Source organism: Macrosteles quadrilineatus, unplaced genomic scaffold, assembly GCF_028750875.1.
Source record: "Macrosteles quadrilineatus isolate MER2022 unplaced genomic scaffold, UCM_ALF_1.0 Scaffold_8__2_contigs__length_117827958, whole genome shotgun sequence".
NCBI lineage: Eukaryota > Metazoa > Arthropoda > Insecta > Hemiptera > Cicadellidae > Macrosteles > Macrosteles quadrilineatus.
In genome coordinates, this window is record NW_026542601.1 from 105,587,208 (window position 1) to 105,611,058 (window position 23,851).

The 23,851-nt window shown below is 34.2% G+C and overlaps 1 protein-coding gene across 2 annotated transcripts; it reads left to right on the plus strand.

Annotated features, from left to right (window-relative positions):
• The first annotated feature begins 1,703 nt into the window (after positions 1-1,703).
• Positions 1,704-22,339, plus strand: LOC129001758 (glucose dehydrogenase [FAD, quinone]-like). 2 transcript variants are annotated; one of them, XM_054429193.1, is made up of 6 exons: positions 1,704-1,923; positions 3,416-3,469; positions 3,722-3,890; positions 5,996-6,084; positions 16,760-16,831; positions 20,061-22,339. In XM_054429193.1, the coding sequence occupies exons 5-6, from the start codon at positions 16,782-16,784 to the stop codon at positions 21,934-21,936; spliced, it is 1,926 nt and encodes a 641-aa protein (XP_054285168.1). In that variant the 5' UTR covers positions 1,704-1,923; positions 3,416-3,469; positions 3,722-3,890; positions 5,996-6,084; positions 16,760-16,781; the 3' UTR covers positions 21,937-22,339. The 2 variants fall into 2 exon arrangements, with proteins under 2 accessions (XP_054285168.1, XP_054285169.1); XM_054429194.1 differs by lacking the exons at positions 1,704-1,923; positions 3,416-3,469; positions 3,722-3,890; positions 5,996-6,084 and having other exon boundaries at positions 16,687-16,831.
• The last annotated feature ends 1,512 nt before the right edge of the window (positions 22,340-23,851 follow it).

Sequence of the window (23,851 nt, forward strand, 5' to 3'; positions counted from 1 at the left end):
GCCGTCCCAGCGGCCGTCGTCCTTCTATGGTTGCCCCATCGATCCATACATACCTTCTTAATCATACTGTTATCATCTTTTCTATATACATGTCCCAGCCATCGTAATCTTCTGCTCTTTACCATTGCTATAATATCTGGGTCATTATAAAGTTCTCTTATGTATACATTTAATGAAAGTCTAAATGGGTTCCTAGTTCCCATAACTCAAATGAGAATTTACCAGAAGAAGTTAAATTTGCTTGTATAGTTACAAAGGATCAAAAATAATTTAAAATTCACTGGGAGCCGAGAAAGAGAAGTAGGCAAACCACTACCACATACTTTACATATTCACATCCTGTTAAGCTGTACGTACATCATACTCTAGGACTAGTATGAACACGTTCAAACAGATGACTGTACAATATTTAGCTGCAGAGGATTTTAGAAGTTTTCATGATTATATTTCAGGTCCGGCCCAATATTAATGAAATGATCTCAAACTGCAAATGGAGAGGAAGAATGATCAAATGCCGGCAACTTTTCCGTAAGCAAATGACCGAGGAAGGATTTTGTTACTCTTTTAACAGCAGAACTGCTGACAGAAGCTCAGATGAGTAAGATACTGGTGTATTTTTGACTTAAGTTTTTCATATTGACTATATTAAATGTTTTTTTTTTATAAACATAAGAACCAGGTTATATTCAAAAATACTCTTAAGGCCTCGCACTATTGAATTTCAATATGGGTAATTTTTGCTGCACCTCATGACAACAAAATATGACAAAAATGTGTATAAAAGAAAAAGGAGAATACAAAATTGAGTATTACGTGTTTAAAATACATACATACGAGGTGCATAAATTATCTCATCCACCATATTTCTAGTTTTAACACCATAGGGGAGAAAATGTCGTTACTACTTTGCAAGCTTTCAATGTTTAGCTATTTTAAAATTTTCACATAACAAAGAGAACAAATAGTTTGACCATTGCCTGGATTTGACATTTTAAAGTTAGTAATAAACATAAACTTTGACCATTTTGTCTTTTTCTGTCAGTTTACCTAGGGTCCCTCCTGAGGAGAAATCTGATGGAACTTTAGAATGTCTTCGCAATAATGCTGCTGGAAGAGACAGTGGCCTCTCTTTTGCTCTGAAGTCACTTGACACTGAAATATTCAAAACGAATCTGCAAACCAGAGGATATTCAGTAAGTATTACATCTTCTGTGTACAAAATTGCTATTTATGTAGGCTGTTTGGAAAGCTATGATCATTACTGCATCAGTAGATTACAAATATTTCAAGAACTGTACTTTGGTAATAACCTCTTGCAGGCATGATTTTAGGCAATTACAGATACAAGCAGTCATTACATCAAATTTCCCAGACTTGGAAGTTTTTTTTTTCATTTTGCCTCTGAGGTATAAGACCCAAGGTAATCAAACACTATATGCTAGGATTTTATTTTGTATTCTATAGATACTGTATAGTAGGACCTAGATAAAAAAAATTCTGGAAACTAAAGGTGGAAAACCCTGTTGACAAAATTAAGGTGGTCATTGCAGAGGAGGAATTGAAAGCACAAATGGAAATTGTATACTACCGGTACCTACTCCTATATCAGGACATTTAACATCTATAATTTAATTAAAATAACCTTTTTCTATTTTTCAACATTTCAGATCATGGTCCACAACCCTAATTCTTATCCTGAAGTTTCTCACAAGTATTTAGTTTTCTGGAAAAACTTTACAGTTTCACGGATTAGTGTTCTGGTAAATATGGTCAGAACGGATGAAACGTTTGCGAGAATTGCAGAATCTGCTCGTGGATGTAATATGTCTATCACAGACCCCTATATATGTATGTTGAGATGTCGTCAAAGAGAAATCTATCGCCAATGTGGCTGTTTGCCATATTACATGTACCATTTCAACCGTAAGTAAACACAAGTTGGTTATACTACTTTTTTCCTTAGGAGGAAGTAGGGTAGCATTTTGAGAAAAGAGTTTTTACATGCATAGCAACATTTTCCTTCATTCTTATATACTTTTGTAATTTACGTTTGCTATACTGTAACGTAAAATTATTTCTTTAAGTTTTACTCTTTTAGTACCTGGGGCAGTACACCATAAAAGTAGCATAGACAGCGTATTACTTAGTTCAGATAAAGAGCTGTTTGTCTACTTTTTAACCCTCTAGATGTTCCGGCTGTAAAACCCTGTGGTTGATTTATTCTTATAAATAACTGTACAAAAAATGATAATACATAAAAAAATCCATAATGATTCCCCTCTTGACAGTTAATGAGAAGAGATCTAACTCTGTTTTAGAAGTAGAATGTAGGATACACTCCATGGCACACTTAACCCTTCCCGGACGGGCGAAATCGTGACATAGAACAAGAAAAAATTAAAGGAAAAAATAAAAAATTATTTTCTTTATTTGTGTTTTGTTATATAAGTATACATAAAATAAACACAATGGAACACTTCATAACTGTCAAAATAATTTTTGACTCGTTTTTAACTATGCAGATATATCCGCTACCCGTCCGCGCATGAGTAGAAAAGCAGCGGATATATCCGCCCCACATCTTTGAACAAATGACCATGAAAACGTTAGGCAATAAATAAGAACAATATGTAAACAATAAATAAAGACAACGTAGTGTTGAGCGCGAAACGTCGAGGGGGGAGCGTAGGAGAGGTGATGGGTGGTGCGCAGGAGAGGGGGAGGCGCGAGAGAGGGGAAGGAGCGGGAGAGAGGGGGGAGTGCAGGATAGAGCACAGCCATGGAGAGAGCAGGAAAGTGGCGCCTTGGTACTGTGAAACATTTGGTTATTGCTCAAGCACCTGCCAGTCTGTCTGAAGAGAAGGCGGATATATCTGCTTCCCGCCCGGAACATCAAAAACCATAAGCAGATATATCCGCCACCCGTCCTTTATCGCCAAGAAGACTTAGGCAGGTCCGGGAAGGGTTAAGAGGTGTCAAGGACACATTTCAACACCATGTGCGATAGGAATTTCCTCACAGTGCTAGGTGTTCGGGCTCTTCTCAGCTTGTCACTATTATATTTCCGGCACAACATACCAGAGCTGAAAAGGCTTGGTTGTCCCATAAGTGTGTTTTCTTTTCTTCTGTACATACCTTTTTTTATGTGGTTCTAGTGAAAACTTAATAAAATTATCTGTAACAAAAACAAATTTGACCAAAGGAACCAAAGTTTAACTTAAACGTCCTGAACTCTTTTTTACTAATCATGTAAAACATCCGCAATAATCATAAAGGTTTCTTAAAGCACTAAGGTTTTATTAATTTTAACAAACAGTACCATAACATTGAAATATATTCCACACTGTCTATTAATATTAATTCATTTTAATTTAAGGTTTTCGGATATCCATAATTAATTCTGTTTTGTTAACAGGATATGCTGAAACGTGCGGAATTCAGCATTTTAAATGCTTGGATATTAATAATAGTAAGTGTTGAATTCACTTTTAATACTTTATAAATTTACAGCTTGCATTCATTCATGTAATTAAATGCAAGTGAATTCGTTAGGTAACCTCCTATTTTGAACAATTTATTAAAGTGAAAATCACAAAAGATTCTAGTTCACCAAATGATTTTCTTTTACATTTTGTGGAACATTAACATCCGAATTTGGAGGCAACACATTTATTTATACAAAGTAGTTTTTCAAAGATAAACCTATTTTCATATGTTGCAGAACGCTTTAGGAATGCTCGAGTTGATGGTGAACATTTCAATATACCTGCCTGGACTGCACCCATGTTTATGAGCTGTAAGTGCGAGAGACCTTGCTCAGATACTACGTACACAACAGAATACTCCTTCATTCCAAGTGAAGAAGTCACTGGAGATATTACTCCAACGGGGTATGCTTTAACTTTGGAGATATTTATCATTCAAAGAAAAATAAATAGAAATGCATATATGCACCAGTAGGGTGAAAAAAAAAACTGGGGAGAGTGGAAGTAGTAAATTGGTCAGTAGCTCAGACCGTAAATAAAAAATTGAAACAATTGATATGCAATATTCTTGCTTCCAACATTGTTACTTATACTAAATTGCGTTTGTTTCCATCGTTTTGATTAACTACCGTTTAAAACCGGCACATATGTGAGCCGTCGGTCTATAGCAAAAATTTATAATGCAGTTTTACTGTGGATTGATTGTCCCACAGGGCCGTCCCTAGGGTTGGCGGCGCCCGGAGTAAAAGTGGGCGTGGCGCCCCCTCCCCCCCAGTAATAGTCGCATTCGCATATTTGTAATACTATGTTAATACAAATTGCCGCAACAAGGAGCCCCCTCAGCCGCGGCGCAGCCCTGTATGTCCCATTTTGCGCCGTAAACCCAATGCCGCAAAACCAACTAAAACACAACTGCAGAGAACAAACATACACACAGTATAACCTCAGCTTCACTGAGAAACACGCGGTTACCACCTGGATGTTACTGTAGCTGTAACTAGTATAAGCACGTTGAACAAATACAATAAAAACGAAAACAGGTGTACCAACTATATGGTGTTGTACTAAATACACCAATCGTCAAATCCAAAGACCAGGCGTTCCATATGTGTCATATATCCCCAAAGACCTATATAAAATATCAAGGTGTAAAAATGGACCAATACGATTGGAGACACATTTAAAACACGTTCAGTACGAGGGGCGGGAATTCTCGCCCCACAGTACCAGCGCCACTGGTGCGGGGCGGGAAATCACGTCCTTCACCAATGCCAACAACTTTGCTTCAATGTGAGCTCAGCCATTGCCCGGGAACATTGTAATTGTTGCCATCCTGTAGCGTAGAATGCGAGCTTTATTTTGGTGTAGGTTGGTACCGTACCAAACATTCCCGTAAAATCTCGTCTGGCAATTCTTTTGTCCCGTTTTCGAGGATTTTCTCTATTCGAGCCATATTACAAAGACTCTGGTTATTGATCCAGGCAGTGCTGCTACCTTTGGGTGTTTCAGTGAACTACGTCCACTTTCGGGGTAACGCAGAACAATCACCACTGGTCTTTTGTGATTTGTCTTATATTTCAATGCCAATAGCGATCGCCGATTCAGTTAGCGTGCCGGGGCTCCGCCCAGCCTCGCCTCAGTTTAGGAGCGCCTGTATAAAGGTTTTCAGCAGTGAACGTGTTAAATAAGCCGGGGACTCTATACGTATGGTGGTGTATTGGAATGGCCCGAGCGGTGCACGTTTGGGATGGAGGTCTATGGTAAAGTTGTTGTGGGGCATAGGTGGGACGGTCGAGTATATATTTATGTAATTTTTAACATGTAGGTAGCAAACATGTTAAGGAAAACTATCACAATTTTACAACAGTTTGGCTTATATTAAAATAAAGTCTTAGAATGGAACATTCCCGATGTTTTTTGAATTTTATGTGTTTTATTTGGTGGTACGTATTTCGGAAGTAATAGTATGAGCAATAACTCCTTTAATGTAATTAAGTGCTTACTGTTACTTTAAGCACTTAATTGTACATTTTTCATCCACTTTTACTAGTTTATGTATTTTTATTATCTACAAAATATAGGTGCTGCTTTTTAATGAAACAAAAAGTTTGTTTGCTAATCTTGGTTTAATGGGAACTGCCTTTTTTTGGTGATGGAAAAGAACTATAAATACAAAAACTGCAGTTGATTCCGCACTAGCTATATATCCCATCAAATTTAAGATACATATTGGTTCAGCTTACACAGACCAAAATATAAAAGCTAGAGGGTCAAATGTCACCTGAAATAGCTAATAATAACTTCCCTCCTAAGCCCCCCTTGAATATAAAATTTTGTAAAACTACGTATTATTGCATATCTACACACCATACAAGGACCCCCTGTACCAAATTTGATAATAATTATAGGTCGTATATTTTGTGATAGTGATCATTTTTCAGTCAGTGATATTTGCCTTTTATAAGCATAGCGATTATGTCTGATTACATAGTAATCAATGTTTACTCAAGGTTCTTGGGATTCGTGGAGATAATTTACAAAACAAACTATGCTACCAGTTACATTAGAAGAGCTCGCTTTACCTGGAGTGACCTTTTAGGTGAGTTTCTTAAATAAATAATAAAGAAATACGCTGAGAATTTTTTTTTACTTGTATTCACAGTTCTTTGTCTGTTTTATTTGTGAATTAGATGAAATATTTAAGGGTAAAAAAACGCCTCATACACTGTATGTATGACAAAAGAGAAAATATCGCCTTTGGCCAGTATACATTTTCTTTAAATCTCGCACCTGTTATCGGTAGCTAGACACAAAGTAGATGGATGTAGATAGATGGAAAGTAGATAGATGCAAAATTGTGAAATGTGTGAGAATAATTGTCTTTTTAAGTTTTCTTGTACAAATTTAATTACTAAGCAATGCTAACCTCTTTTTGTACTCAAAATACAAACTTTATAAAATTAATGATTTGAATGAATAATCATAAACAGACAATAATTGCAAACTATGTTATACAAACCTAGCGTAATGCTGTGCAGTTTCATACTACCTTAAAATATTAGGCTATATCAAGTGTCGTAAACATAACTTTCATAGTCATGGGCTTTACCAACTGCGTACTAATTGCTGGTGGTGGGAGGATGTGGTAAATGCCAATAAATTATCTTTTTATAATAAACTTTCAATAGTATATTTTACTAGTACCAAAAGAGGCATTTTCCAGTGTGAAGTTTTATATTTCCGAGGCAATACCGTAATGGGAGAGTGCGTTTCATGTACATTACGAGGCAAAGCCGAGAACAGGAATAAGCGGAGCAAGTCCTGGAAAATAACTTTCAGTACAAGTTTAATGATACTTTTTATCATGTGAAAAAATTGCTCACATAGGCTACAGAATAACAGACCTCATAGTCTAGTCAAGATATGAAAAAAACACCCTTAACCTTAAAAAAATTGCTCTAAAAGGTTTTTTGATGGTTTTCATTTCCAAAAAGTATGTTAAATAACATACTAAAAGTCTAATAAAATCGGAGTCTCGGAAATTGGGTTTTTCCAATATGGCGTCCAAAAATAAAAAAAATTATAAACCTTACTATTTTCCCTGTAAATTTTCTTCTGAACCTCCAATTTAGACCGAATTTGGTACAAACCTTTGAAACTGTATGTAATATCTATAAACTATTCATGATTTAAGATAAAAAAAAATATACAGCAAACGTGTTGTATGGGGTTGAAAATAGGTAAAAATCTGTCTTAAGTTGTTAGTAGTAAATAACTTATTTCAACTTTGGTCACCATAGGGAACAAAACTTTTTATCCCTAGTCTGTGCTATACCCATGTTGTAAATCCTTAAAAAATATATGCAATTTAGTATTCTTAATCATTAAATTATCTTAAGTGGTGGTGGGATAGTTATAAAAAAAAACTATGTGATTCTTATGGGAATTCTGAAAATTACCATATCTTAATTGTTAGTTGGTACGCTTGGATAACAATTCATCGTGGCCTGTATCGTCTCCACAGATACTAACACACACTTGTCATAAGCGAATTCTGTGTTGAGTCAAGTAATACAATTTGTTTCAATACTTTTTTTACGCTCATTCAATTCTTTTACTTTGTAATAGTTCACAAGTAGTTTATAAAAAAAAATTATATGTATAATGTTAACAGGTATATTTCGGTAATACTGTTGTTAATCAGATGTTTTTTTTACTTCATATGATTCCAATCGTATTGTTGTTCATGTTTACAGTTATTTAGATCAAATTTAGTCTAGTCAAGATATGAAATAAAACCCCTTAACCTTAAAAAAATTGCTTTAAAAGATTTTTTGATGGTTTACATTTCCAATAAGTATGTGAAATAATACCAAACTAAAAGTCTAATAAAATCGGAGTCTCGAAAATAGGGTTTTTTTTCAATATGGCAAAAATTTCCAAATTTCCCTAAAATATTTCCATAGACAAGCAAGCTTTAAGACATTATTTATTCCCCATAAGAATAACATGGTCATTTTAAATGTACACTTTTTTATTTTCTCCGTAACCGTTAGGCATACAACAACGCTTCTGTATACTAAATTATTTGTTTTTATGATCTCTTCAAAATGGTTTGGAAATAAATTGCAACTTTTCACAGTGAAAAATGGGAAAATCCCATTTCTACCCCGTAAAAAAAGGAGATCTTAAGCATACTCAATTTTTGGGCTTAACCTAGACACAAATCTTAAATATACACAAATCATAATACAAAAACTTTCTTCAGGGTTATATGTTTTTAGGCCAGTGTAACTAATGTAACCTGGACATTCTAAAATAAAAATATTTTGTCTTATGGTCTGGCAATCTATGGAGGAACGCCCAAAATGTTTAGATACAGTTCTGAAACTCTAAAAATGCTATAAGAATCATGCTATACTTAGACAAACGATAACTGTAAACGATCAATTTTCAAAACTACACATTTTGACTGTCTGATCAATAAATATGTACTATAACTAGTGGCCTGTAGGGGCAATGGCCCCTAATCTAGACTACAATAAAAAACCAAATATAAAAAGACAAATACTCGAAATATGTTTTTAAAATTATCAATTTTATGTTACTTAAAATTAACAGTGTTTCTTTTTTTATATCTTGGTTTTCCTTCCGTTGGAGTCGTATATTAGATGCTTTTGATGTGTCGATGAAATACAATTGTAAAATAATGATTAAATCAATAACACAACATAACAAATGTAAACGTGCACACGGTTTGGCCTGAGCCCGGAGAACGACGAATCATGGCTGAAATCATACTGCCAAACATTGCACATCTTTTCTAGTTTAAAATTGAAGATTTGTTTTGTAATCTTACGAATCCTGTTATAGTTTCCATTTCGAGAGCCAAATGTATGTAAAGGTTAAAATTATTATTAATTATTATGAAGGCAACTACCCATTTCGCGGTAGTAAGTCAGAAATATGTCTATGAATTTGTCCCTGAATTTTAAAACAAAATTGGGAAATTAGAAAAAAATGTCCATTCATATGAAACCAGAAATAAAATTTATATAAATTTATCAATCTCAGCTTCTATGAAAAAACTAAAAAAAGGAAACCTTCATGGGATCAAAATTTTTGAATCATTTTCCTACCAAATTTAAAAGTAAAATAAACCAAAATTATTTCATAAATCTAGTGAATCAACTGCCAAAAAAAGAAAAGAACTATTATTCATTTGAAGAGTTTTTTTCAATTAATGCAAAAAAATAATGTTGAGATGCTCTGCTGGAAAAAAATAAACAATAAAAACGACTCGATGACCCAAAGTGCCACTCCAGAGATTCTTTTAAGATTTGTTCACTGCAACTACTCTACTGCAAGAATTTGCAATGCTCCTGCAACAAAGTATGGGTTACCTTGTACTACAGCTTGTGGACTTTACCAGCTTGGAGAACAATGTGACAGTTCGTAAAGTGATCATAACAGTGTACAACTTGATGAAAATTATGAATTATTATTTGTATAATGCTTTACTACTAACCACAAGAAAGTGCGACTATATTATACTATTACTAATGTTATAAATGTGACAGTTTGTTTGTTTGAAGTTCAATCACGCATTAACTACTGGTCGGATTGGGTTGAAATGTGGCTTTATGATAGCTCAGATTCCCGATTAATACAAGCCTATTCTTATCTAAAAAATCCTTTCGGGCTAAAAATGTATACTTAGATATTTATTTAAGTAAATAAAATACGCATGTTGCATTTTAGCAAGCTTGTGATCTTTATTTTAAGACATATTATTAGATTTTTCAAGCAAAAATTAGTCATAAATTAAAATACCCCCGCCGCAGCAAACCTGCACCCTAAGCGAATTTCAATTTGCCTGATTGAATTTACACTAAAATATCACATAAAAAATATCACATTTATTCCCTATTTAAATAGCAATACTATAACTAGTACTTCGGTTTGCTGCGACAGGGAGGGTAAAAAAGTGTTTTTAGTAAAATGTTAAATAGTTTAGTATAAAACAAATGCATTTTCCAAATTTGATAAAAATATTTTCATATACAGGCTAACTACAACAAGTTTTCTTATTCTACGTAAGAATAACATAGGAATTTTAAATTTAATTTTTTTTTTTGAATTTTCTCCGTAACTAGGTATTAGGCCCATGACAACGCTTCAATGTACTAATTTTTTTTCTGAGCCCTAAAATGGTTTCGAAATAAATTGCAAAATGTTATGTTTTTAGGGTCAAAAATGGGGAAAACCAATTTTTACCCCATACAACCCCCCATAAACCCCTGTTCCCATGGTCCGATCATGCTGGTTCGCGAACTCGTTCAAATAAATGTAGGTTTGCATGTTTGTACCAAATTTCATCGAATTCGGATCATTTTTGCTTGAGTTATTGTGCTAACGGACACATTTGACCAAAATCTTGGACGCCATCTTGAATTTTGGACTTCCGAGACTCCGATTTCATTAGACTTTTTTTCCTGGAAAATACACATAATTCTAAGTCAAAATAACCAATAAAACAATTTAAAGCAATTTTTTTAGGGTTCTCGTACGGATTTACTCGACTATCAGTAAAATTAACAATAGCCTACAGGATTTTACAATTTTCAATGAATGTTTCTTAAAATGGGTAAATATAGCAAATAGGTTATACAAAGCCTACCTGACAAAGTAAAAATTATAAGTTCAAACATAAGACATCCCATCTAGATATGGATCAGCTGTCGCCAATTTTTTACTAAAAAAGAGCGTAGTTGTGTGAACCAGTCACAGATTGCGCTAGTGTCTAAAACTCTATTTTGTACTTTATTTTTTGTTACTGACATAGTTGCTGGGTCACAACAGTTGCTATAGCTCATAATAAGTCATTCCATCAGTTTGACTTGGTAGAAACCATAGTGTAATCGGCAGAAGTCAGAAATTTAGATCAGCGCAATCTGTAGGTGGCTCACATCAACTAAGACAAATTTGATTAAAACCCTGGCTACAACTTTAACATGGGGATGGAATGTCAAAAAGGTTCAAAGCAATGTTCTTGCACAGTAAACACACTGATGATAGATAATATAAACCAACATGTGGTGGGCAAATGGAGAACTTAATGAGAGCAAAGGAAAATCAGCTGATTGTTTTCCCTTTCATTGAATTAGAGCTTGGGAAACAATTAGAACTGTACTAGATGAAACCCGTCGAGATCGACGGTTACCTTCAAGGCTTACGTTAATTCATCTAACTGCGATAAATTGGGTGAAATATACATATTTTGAGCATTTAGCATTGTTTAAAGAGTAATAAATGTAAAAACAATAATGATATTAATTACGTTAGTTGCAAAACTTGATTGATCATTCAATGAATAAAACATTCCACATACCGTACGTCATCGGAGTTATAATTACTATGTTATATAGTATCTCTTCCTTTGGAAGAACCTTTAAATAGTATTAAAATCGTATTGGTGGATCTTTTGTAGCTAAACACTTCCGTGATTTCATTAGTGTAATATGATTTTATTTCAAAAGAAAATATTTTTTCGGAAGACATATTCTAACTTCAAAGGAGGGTATATCCGTTACAGTGTAAGTTTGATTTTTCCTTCGTCACGTCGTGTGTTGCGTCAGTTCATATCGTACTTCTGTGTCAATTAATGAACCCTCTAGCATAGTTTTGAGAAATTGATTGTGTGGTTACTGTTATAGCTGGAATTCCTTGACATGGGGGATGTCAGTTAGTTGTCTCAGCCTTATCAATAACATAATGTTGTTAATATAATCTCTCTACGGAATGTTAGGTGTAGTGGAATACTTGAAGTGAAGTTGGCTTTTATTCTTGAACTGTTAGGGGCCTCCTAGTTCATATGGTCTTGCAGGTTCATTGGCAACAAATTATGCAAATGACATAGCAATGGGACATTTACAAAAAGCAAAAATATTGTAAATTGGCTGTTACGTATATATTGCCGTTTACATATTGTTAATCAACGTATCTTATAAAGGATTATGTGATCTAGTTTAAAAGGAATATGATCTTTCTGTCATGACAGTAGCTGCCTAAATAGTATTTTCTCTTTGTACCATATTTTACAGCCAAAATGTTGTGTTATTTTCAATAATGTTACCAACCCAGTGCGCCAAAGTCCGTATAGGCAGGTGCAAATAATTTGTCAAGATGGCATTTTTGGCAAGGTTTCTATGTTTGGATTTTAGACACAATAAGAGCAGATATTTCTACATAAATATTTGATATGTGTAGAATAATAGGATAAATGTAGGCAAAAGTGGTGATAAAGGCAGACACCAACCCGTACAATATATATAAGATAGTTCAATAAGAAATAATTTAAGAATTGCTGATAAAAGGATTTTCCACTGATTTCGTAACAGAACGTTATATTGGAAAACATGACATGATAACGAATAAAATCAATTTTAAAATCAGAAAATATTATTGCAAATACTTATTTGGTAGAATTAGTAACTCCCAATAAATGTGTGTTGTTTGAAATACAATTTAAATAGCTTATTCCCTATATGGGAAATTCGCTAATAAAAATAATGAACAGCTGTTTCATTAAAAAGTATTATTCACATGACCGAAATGTAAACAACTCTGTGGAGGGATCTTTAAAGGCTTCTGGGGCAGAGTCCTAAGGGATTTTGCTTAGTTTTTCTTTTGATAACTCATCTACAGACCAAGACCTTTCTTTGGACACCTCTACCAAGTTTCTACGCCCAGCCGTTCTCTGAAATTAGTGGGGACAAAGTTTCCAATTAAATATTTAGATTACCCCATGTTAATCTTATGGGAGAAACTCCAACTTTGATGGCCTGTGGAGCAAAGCCCGGGGATTTTTATTACATCAATTGGTGAAAGGGGGCGTCTACACAAAAAATACTTTATTTTGACACGTCGTTTTTAAAAATCCGTCCATTATTAATGGAGGAGTAGTGTTTTGTAGAAATCGCCTTCACGTATTATATATAAGGATTATTTTCTTTGATATCAGGTGTTATCACAAATAGTACGGTGCAATTAGCCAAAAAAGGGACTTAAACTGGACATTCAAAGTGAAAGCACACTTTTGACTCCAAGTTGTTCAGTACAGTCCACATAATTTTTGGTAAAAAGTTCCACCTATTTAAGGATCAGGTTTGATCGTTTTTCTTTAACTGGTTATGATTAAAACTAGTGCCTTATCATGGGTAAGCAGTGGGAGTAATCTATGATATTTTATAGGAGAAAATCACAAAAGTTTCAATAACTTTTGAATAATATTTTTTACTGCAATATGGGGTTATACCATTTTGTCAAAAGTTAAGAGGACTAACTTGTGAAATATTAATCAAAATTGTTTGAGCCATTTTTTAAATTTAGATTTTTCTGTATTTTTTAATGTTATGGGGTTTTTGGGAAATTGCCATAAACAAATTTCAAAAATAGAAAAAAACCTGGAGATACCATAGATTACCCACATACGAAATTTCATCAAAATCAGAACACGGCACAGGTGTGGTCTGTAGCTCTGTACACATCCTAACAGACACACACAGACATAAATTTTAAACCCACTTTTTTGGGTTGAGGGAGACCCAAAAAGGGAATTTTCACCCAAACCTCAGACATGTTGTTGAAAACAGTTTACTATGTGTAGGAGGAGAAAGTAAAAAAAAATACTGCATATGGCAGAGTGATGTCATTGCTGGTAAAGTTGAGAATAGTCAAATGTCTCGTTTCAGTGGACGTCGGGTCCCTTGCTGGTCTGTTTCTGGGCTGCAGCATCATCACAACGATTGAGTTGGCAGTGTTCTTGTACAAGCTGGCCATTGAAGTATACAATTCGATAACAGTGAAAAATACAGTTATTCTACCTTATGCGGAATAATGTGTAATTGTGTAGAGGAATTATGTGATATGGAAGATATAATTTCATAGTAAACCAACTGTAAAAGTTTGTTGTTTGTTGATTTTACCTTCCGTTACTAATAATTAATCTGTTAAATAGGCTAATGTGGCTATGACTATGACTAATTTGTTGTATGTATTGCATTTTAAAAATCAACTTAACCAACTAAAATGAAAAGTACTAATATGAATTGTGTACATTTGTTGTTTTGTACGTGTTAGTGAAAGGGGGAAATGTCATTGTCATTGAAAGACTATTATGAGATCAAAACCTGAGTGATTAAATTTCACATTAGACAAGTTGTGCCAAGGCATGGATTAAATTAACGTATTAAATGTTAGCTGGTTAGAATTTATTTGTTATTGTTTTCAATTTATAATTAATTGTTAGTATGGCAATACAAAAACTGTGTATCAAACTCTCTCAACTCATTCCAATATTATCAAACTTTTACCCCAATGATGTGGAAGACAAGCGATGGCGAGGTGTTGGTCCTCTTCATACTCCACGAAGATGCGGTGGCTTATCAATCGATTGGATGTCATAAATGGAGTAGTTTTCCATGCTTTTTGGGACATCACACACGATAGCATAATTGCCAATTAAATTTTCTTCAATGGTGGCGAAGGTGAAAGGAAGGCCAGAACAGTTGCAGCAGTTGTACGCTGTTAGAACACCAAAGTCCATATCGACGGTGTCGCAAACTGAAGGTCTACAAACTTGTTTGATGCAGTGATTCTTCGGTTGGACGATCTCGATGGTTGAGTTCTTGAAGATAATTTCATAATTAATTGTGACGAGTTCCATAATAAAAGATCACAAATCCAATGGTGATAAATAAAAGTAGTAGAATTAGGGTTTGGATCTTTATAATTCTTAGATAGTTCTGTCTGATGTAGTTAGATATAGTCATTCTGAATGGCATAGTTATAAACTACTAAATGTCAGCTGGTTAGAATTTATTTGTTATTGTTTTCAACTTATAATTGTTACTATGGTGTAACAATTCAATATTTCCACTGATATTTTTCAATAGAATAATTTAATTTTCACCATATGTTTTTCATTTTATCTAAATGTCAATCCTTTTTCAAACCATAATAATTAATTGTCCATGCAGACCAATAGGTAATCAATGTAATACAATATAACATAGAACATTTTCAAATAACCTAATTTCATGTAAATATACAATAGCCTTTATTTTTTGTAACAAAATTGCTTCAAATTCAATATAATTTTATTTAAAAACCTTTCCAAAATTCAATTTTAGCTCTCTAGCAAATTAAAATTGTTATAATATACTGTATGTGTGAACAGTGGCCTACAATTCTCTGTGATTAAGTCAGCATTGACATGTGTGAGTGCAACAATGCATCAAACCTTCATGACTTCCAAGAGAGCTGAGCTAAATGAAGATATAAATTGTGAACTGCCTATTTTAATATTAAAATTTATAAAAAAGTGCCTATATTTGAACCTAAATTATTGAAATTCGATTAAAGAAGAACCGTCCTTGTTAAGAACATTAATAATTACTACATCAAGAAATTTACCTGAAGAAGACATCAATTTTTGGTGAAATCACTCCAGTAAACATTTTCTTTCCTTGGAAGCCATTAGAACATTTTTAGGCCTAATTTTTGGAACATTTAAATACTAACATTCAAAGTCAAGAAACTAATAGAAGCTGATTCAGAACTTTAATTAATTCAACCACACAGAAAATTATTTGAATATGATTTATATTTCAAAACCAAATTTTATTAGGCTATATTATAATCAAAAGATTAAATTCAAATGCCGCTCGATCACCCCATCTGAGATAAAGATCCATGCAATAAGTTATAACACCTGAACCTAAGTTATAATTATTGTAATAGGCTTAGCCTAAAGCTTTAAACTAGTAAATTCATTCCCACTCTTTGTAAACTTTATTGTGAACCTTTTCTTTTCTTTTTACCATCAATTTTGTATTTTAATTAACGGAAAGTAAATAAAAGAAACGTCTTATAACACTTAAAACTTATATTTACGCTTATACTGTTACTCACAAGACGGTAAATATACAAAACAGATGGTAAGTGGTATCTTGTACCACTTACCATCTGTTTTGTATATTTACCGTCTTGTGAGTAACAGTATAAGCGTAAATATATGTTTTAAGTGTTATAAGACGTTTCTTGTATTTACTTTCCGTAAATTTAATAACGTGTAGCCTACAATGCTGATCAAGAAGTTATTTATTTTAATTAAATAAATTTAAGTTTTGATACCGTACATGGAGTTTCCATTATATTCTTAACTTTAAGGTTGATTACAATGGAAATAATACAAAAACTGTGTATCAAACTCTGTCAACTTAAGGCGGTGACACATTATCGATCTTTTCCCCGATCAAGACCCCGAACCGAGCAGGTAGAAGGGAGAAGGGAGATTAATATAAGCAAAACTTCACTCCAACATTTCCCCGAACAAGACCAAGACAAGATGAATTCTACCGAGCGTGGCAAAAGGGAGTTTAGAGAGAGATGGAGAGTGTGTGCGAGTGAGAGCGCCTTAAAAGTCGCTTTTTGAAAACTTGTCGCAAAAATAAAATATTCCAGAAAGTATGCTTATATGTATTGATGTGTATTGATATGTGATATGTGTGGATTGATATGTATTGAGTTATATGTATGCTGTGTTCAGTCATTCTCCTTGTTTTATCTTGAATGACTTCTTTAACCTTTACCCTTTTGGTTGTTTGGTTTAGTTGGTGTTATCATTGTTTCGAATTATAATGCTTCACATTTGTTTTATACTGGTTTGTTTGATTTAAAATCACTAAAGTTATTTTTTGTCTGTTTTGTAGTAAACTGGTGACACTTATTGCAATGAAGAAATATTTTATTATTTTCTCCGCTCTTTTACACATTTTTTGTGGGTAAGTGTATAAATTTTTTAAAGCGTAGACTGTAGAGAATTTTCGAAAATCTGAACAACATTTAATGTAGTTTAGCTTGTTGAATTATGTAAGCAACAATGTCTTAAGTTTAAATACCCTGCCGTAGCAAAACTGCTGACTAAGCAGATTTCCATCTGCATTAATAGATTTTTAATTAAATCTATTTAAATAACACTAGGGTTTAAAGAGTACCTAGGTTTGCTGCTACAGGTAAACTAATAAAGTGTGTGTTTTTAGGAAAATATTAATAGCTTAGTATTAAATAAATAAATTTAGCAAGTTTGATCAAAATATATCCATAAACAAGCAAACTACAACATTTGACAACATTCTCCATAAGAATGGGAATTTTCAAATACACTTTAATATAGCCTACTAAATTATTTTTTTAAGCTCTTTGAAAAGGTCTAGAGAGAAATTGGGAAATTTTGGTGTTTTGATTGGTCAAAAATGAGAAAAAACTATTTTTTACCCAATAAGACCCCCCACCCCGTGTATACCCCTTTCCCATGGTCAGAATTTCAAGGCCAAGGATGACTCATTCAAACCTGGCTTCAGTTGTATAATTTTGCGCACAGCATCAGCATTCTTCCGCATACATTCCGGATTTTTTTTAAATTTCACAAGTCAAACCAGTAAAATATCACGTGTGAAAATTTTAGGCGTATGTATGTCACTATACCCCATATGTTTGTGGTTATTTTATTTCGTGACAAAGGCAAAGATTTAACATAGAACATATCAATTGATACTAATGAGGCATCCAGGTGATAATGAGACATCGATCCTAGAAACTGTAATAGTAATCGGAAACACTACCTATATAAGATTGACATCAGTGAACCTATTTATTTTCTTTTAGTTCGGACTCAACAAAAAAGCGTCAGAATATAAAAATGGATATTTGAACATTTAAAAACAAAAATATAGGTACAGAGTTAGGCAAAAGTCTGGAACCCCCCAGTTAACTTTTTAAAGCGATGCAGTACGAAAACAAAACTCGGCAAATATTTACAACATAAAAAATTGCACTTTTTCATCAAAATTACAACTTTGCCCCAGCCCCCCAAAATGGGGTATTTTGGGGGCAGCCCCAAATTTTCAAATGTAAACACCTATCATGTGACCCCTCATTTTGAAAGGTTTATCAAGAGAGATTGAAAGACGCAAACCAGAGGTCAATATTGCACCCCTAATCAAAATGGCAGCAATATTAAATATAATTCATATTTAGAGCACCTGATATCATGAATAACACTATCCAATTGGTATGTTGCTAGCCACGAAACAACAACAAAATGGTAGTGTCTCAGACTTAGATGCGGAAGGGACGGATTTAATTCCCGGCACAATTACTCACAACCACAAAAACTTTATCCTCACATTGACACCTTGTAAAATGCCACTGACATGGAAAAAATTAGAACACTGAGAACCAACTCTTCAGGCGGTAGCAGTGACGAGACGCCGACGGCATTGTTAGTTGGGTAGTGTACTTTGTGTAGGTTACCTGTTGCTTGCTGGGCAGGTATAATGCAGTCGTGTTTTGGGTGCTAGTTCTTAAACACTTCTTAGATGAAATAAGTTCTCTGGTTCAAAATCATGGTCTGATTTTGGACAATTTCTGTTTAGCATGCACATTGGCACCAGTTGAAAGGGTGTTTATGTAAATCAATCATGCTTGAATGTGTTGTAATGTTGCGGTATTCCTTTGATATTAAAACCACAAGTCTCAATAATAAAAAAAAAAACATGACATTATACAAGTTTATTTTTTAACATTTTGTTGACCTTTAAAAAATAAACTGGGAAGCTTGAACACATTAACTAGGTCCTCAAAAAAGCTTAAAAACTACTAATTTTAGCACGTTTTTTCCAAATTTTCCTGGGGGGGAACCCCGGACCCCCCTTCTTTGCTGGGGGGTATTCCATACCCCCAGACCCCCCAGTGACTCCCCCCAAAATATATGTCTAGGACCGCCCTTTGTTCAGACAAATGCACCTGGTAAAGAATTATTGTGGTAACTAAGTTAACTTATTGAATAAATAAATACATAAAAACTTGTGTATAATTTAAAAAAAGCAGGTACGGTACCGGTACATAAATAATTAAGATTATCACAGTGGCTCAGGCAAAAGACTAACCTAAAATCAATAAATAATTTAAGTGATAAAACATTCAAATTAGGCTACTAAAAGAAACTAATAAAAAATTTAAATGCCGCAACAAGCAATTGATTGTTTAAGTAACTGTTATAGGGCTTGTGTCGCAGGGGCGGCTCCAGAGGGCAGGCCAGGTAGGCCCAGGCCTACCTAAAATTTTGGTAGATATTTGAAAATCATAAATAAATAAAATAATTTAATTATATGTAAATAAAGAGAAAGCTCTCTCAAAAAAAAAAAAAACATACTGGAAATTCAAACTCATTAGTTTGCATTTGAATTGTAAAATTCACTCCTCTTTGCGGGGAAGCCCCTCTCAAACCTCTTCAAAATTCGAATTCAAAATCCTTTATTAAGTGCTCTTATACAGCTTAATAGCAAATTACATAAGGCAATAACATAAATTACATGAATGACAACTACCCTACAGCAAACAGCATACAACTTTGATACATACACATAAAAAATATTAACAATTGAAATAGTTTTAAACTGGTTTTTAATAACTAATAGTCAAGAACCATGCAAACACTTATGTTTGTTGTATTTATAATTCTTGCCTTAATAACCGAAGGTTGCTATCTTGATGCCGAGTAGGACATCAATTGTGGACATAGACGTAATTTTGTCACTGGGCTATTGATTAACAATGCCTCTGAACAAAAAGATCTGGGTTTGGGCTGTTGCCTCACAAAATACATTAGAAAATGCCAATGGCCCTGCAAAAGAGAAACAAAAAACCCTTCTGCTGAATACCTTCATACAGTAAGGATAGGTAGTCACTCGGGAAAGCCATTGCTGCAAAGTTAGAGTGATAAGATAGAGGTGGAAAATGTCGTGATAAGCCTTAGGCTTACACTGAGATAGTGTGTATTTCTGTGAAAAAATTTGTGCTTTGCAGAATATTGTTTGAAACAAATTAAACTATCTATGTGCTTTTTATTTATACATTTTTTTTAGGGTAAATTATTTGTATACAATATTGCTTTTTTGGAAGTGGTTAATGTCAGTATGAAGTAAGTTAACGCTGAGATTTTTTCTCCAGAGCCATGGAAGGAGAAAAATTCACACTACCAGTACAAGAGACATGTTCAACCCATAACATAGAAGACTTGGCCAGCTACGTAATACAAGACATACACTCATCGGTCAAAGAAGCAGAATGTTCATTGGCAAACCCATCAGATTATCCAGACCACTATAGACCTCAGGATGGGGAAGAGTTCGATTTCATCATCGTAGGATCAGGATCTGCAGGGGCTGTGATTGCAAACAGGTTATCCGAGGTACCTTCCTGGAGAATCCTGCTGCTGGAAGCTGGAGGAAATCCAGCAAAATCAACAGAAATCCCAGGATTGTACGGTGCGCTGCAGAAGACTTCATATGACTGGCAATATCAAACTGACTCTGGTGAAGACAATTGTCTGGCGATGGTGAACAACAGCTGCAACTGGCCCAGAGGAAAAGCTCTTGGGGGTTCCAGCACAATTAACGCTATGCTATATGTCAGAGGAAATAAAGAAGATTATGATGGATGGGCTAGGGTAGGAAATGAAGGGTGGGACTATGATAGTGTTCTAAAATACTTTAAGAAGAGTGAAAAAGTTGAAGCAAAGGAAGTCTTGGAACACAACAACTACAGAGACTATCACGGAGAAGATGGGTATTTAACTGTAGGTACTTTTGAAAAAGACTATATGTCAGAGTTAGTAGACACCTACGCAGAAGGAATGGAAGAACTCGGATACAAAGCAAACAACGACTGTAACGGAGATTCTCAAATGGGATTTTCTAAGCTGCAAGGAACAATTGTAGGAGGCAGAAGATGTAGCACAGCCAAAGCGTTTTTAAAACCAATCAAAACCCGTAAAAACTTAAAAGTTTCAAAAAATTCACTAGTTACAAAAATTTTAATTGATAAACATTCTAAGAAGGCAAATGGAGTAAAAATTATCAACTATAGGGGTGCCGAAGTAAGAGTCAGGTCAAAGAAGGAAGTAATAGTGTCCGCTGGAGCTATAAACTCTCCACAGCTTCTCATGCTTTCAGGAATAGGACCAAAAGAACATTTGGAGGAACTGGGAATTGATGTGATAGAAGACTTGCCTGTTGGACACAACCTACAAGATCACATGTTGATGGTTGGCCTGGTATTTTCATACAACTACTCTCGTCAGCTTAAGCCGATTACCAACTATATGTATGACTTTTTAATGACAGGATCTGGTAAACTATCAGGCAATGGAATGCTGACCTACTCAGGCTTCATCAACACTCTTGATATCTCCTCAAAAATCCCAGATATTCAATTCCATCATTTTGATTTTGATGCGAAAGATAAACTTGCACTTACAATGACTTTGAGAATGCTTGGGTTAAGAGAAGAAGTGGGTAAATCATTTTTGGAACTAAATTCAAAAAGATTTATATCCATGGTATTTCCGACATTACTTAAACCTCGCAGTAAAGGGAGGATATTGTTAAAGTCAACAAATCCAAAAGACAAGGTCAAAATTATTTCAGGTTATTTATCGGACAATGAAGATATGGAAACACTTTTACGTGCCACTGAATTTCTATCAAAGCTAGCGTCAACCAAAGCTATGGAATCGTTGGACACCAAGTTTCATGAAATCGTTGCTCCTGCTTGCTCCAAGTATGTGGTGTCTTCAAGAGACTTCAGGATTTGTTCTCTTAAACACTTTGTGACGACATGTTACCACCCCACCTCCACCTGCAAGATGGGACCTGCTGATGATCCTACGTCCGTGGTCAACCCTCAGTTGCAGGTGAAGGGGGTGGGACACCTCAGAGTTGCTGATGCTTCTATAATGCCAGACATTGTGAGAGGCAACACCAACGCTCCTTCCATCATGATTGGAGAGAAGGCTGCCGATCTTGTTAAACAACACTGGTTGTGAAGTCTCCTCTACAACATCACAAGCTGCATGTTTTAGACACCTACTTAGTGTTTAGTTGTTGACAATCCACAGTCATCAGTGTCATAGTGTTAGTTTACATTAAGCTATGCAGATTACTCTAATCCTAAAGTATCTGGAAAAAACTGCAGTAGATGTAGAGTTGTTATCCATAACAGAAATAGCTTGTATTGAGGATTTTTATATTTTTAATAATAAGTAAGACTAAATGTGTCACTTTCAAAACAAAACAAAATAAGAATAATTTCAATCCCAATATTGAAGTACAAAACCAACCAACTGAAATATCAGAAGCTGTAAGGTTCCTTCTGACCTTGGATAGTAATTTGTTTTGGGAGTTTGGGACCAATATTTTAATCTTATTTTGAATAAAATAACCTCCATTCTTTTTGTGATTAAAAAAATGATATCATTTCCCCCAAATTCAATCCCATATATCTTATGGTATAAGTGTATATGAAACTATCTCAAAAAAGAATCTAGACAAAATTTTGACAATACTGAAGCAATCAATCAAAACTATGTTAAAAATAAACAACGATGATTCAGCAAAGAAGCCTTTAAACATTTAAGAATTCTTACTGTTTATGGATTACTAGCTGTACCCGCGGGCTTCGCCCCGTTTAACTTCATAAGTATTCGCATGGCTCATTCACGTCCTGGTTGTAGTTCGTTCGCTACACTCACTCCTTTAGGTTGGAGCTCGTTCGCTACGCTAACTCGCCTCCAGGTTGAAGTTCGTTCGCTACGCTCACTCACCTTTTGGTTGGAAATTAGCTGTTGTCATAAATTAAAAAAAAATTAATAGTGCTGCACCCTGTTGGTAATCCTTGTAACTTTTATGCTATTGCACATCATAGAACAGAACCAACTTATTTACTTCATGTTGTTTCTTGTCTCAGGATTACTGTTTTTAGTTTGGCTATAACAAACTAAATAATTACTGTTTGAAAATAAACTTGGCCATAGCCATGTCAAGAATCTATTACTCGCAAGTATGCATGGTTAAACATTACAATACTGAAAATATAGTGTCAAATAAACTAAATAACTATTGCCGTGCTTAAAACTAAGACAAAAACTATTTCAATTCATCTAAAGAGTATAACACACACAGGTCTACTAAATATTTCCTGACTTTTTTTCAATATTGGGGTTTAGTTCTGTTTTAATGTTTAAAGGAATTTATTTTTGAAATTCATGTCCTGCATTTAAAGTTTTTTTGACAAGCTCTAATTTTTTATTTCTAATTACAAAGTTTTTTTGTTATGTGTAATCATAGACAAGGGAAACAAAAGCTTTAATTTCCTTACTCAATGGTGAAATCTAGTTGATTGGTTTATAAATGGCGGTTTGAATTTTTGTTTACAAACATAATACAGTCAAGAACATTATCTTACTAATATTATAAATCTGAAAGTTTGTGAGTTTGTGTGTATGTTTGTGTGTGTGTTTGTTGCTCAATCACGCATAAACATAAGTTTAATAACCATTGATGGCATAAAAATATGGCTTTATATATTTCGGCATGAGTAATTAGTCTAAAAACAGCGTGAAAGTTGGAAAATGTACCCTTGGGACACGTCATGGTCGTGAATTTCGAGACTTTAAAAATACGAAAAAATACCTAGAACCTATTTAAAACCAAATAAATGTGTGTAACATGTTGCCCCCGTCCCAAAAAATATTAAAACATATAATAATAAACTACAAATCCAGTATCTACGAAGTAAAAGGCCAGGGACATGAAAACGTACGTTTTTAAATTTTCACTCATTAACTACTGGACGGATTGGACTGAAATTTGGCATGATGAGAGCTTATATTCCCGATTAACATTTAGGCATATTCTTATCTCAAAAATCCTTTTGGGCTCCGCCCCAGTGGCTCTGTATTT

What these genes read in the sequence shown, in the direction of transcription:
- LOC129001758 (XM_054429193.1), top strand. Translation starts at nt 16,782, where the DNA reads ATGAAGAAATATTTTATTATTTTCTCCGCTCTTTTACACATTTTTTGT. An exon ending in CTTTTACACATTTTTTGTGG is followed by an intron (nt 16,832 to 20,060) that starts GTAAGTGTATAA and finishes TTTTTTCTCCAG; the next exon opens with AGCCATGGAAGGAGAAAAAT.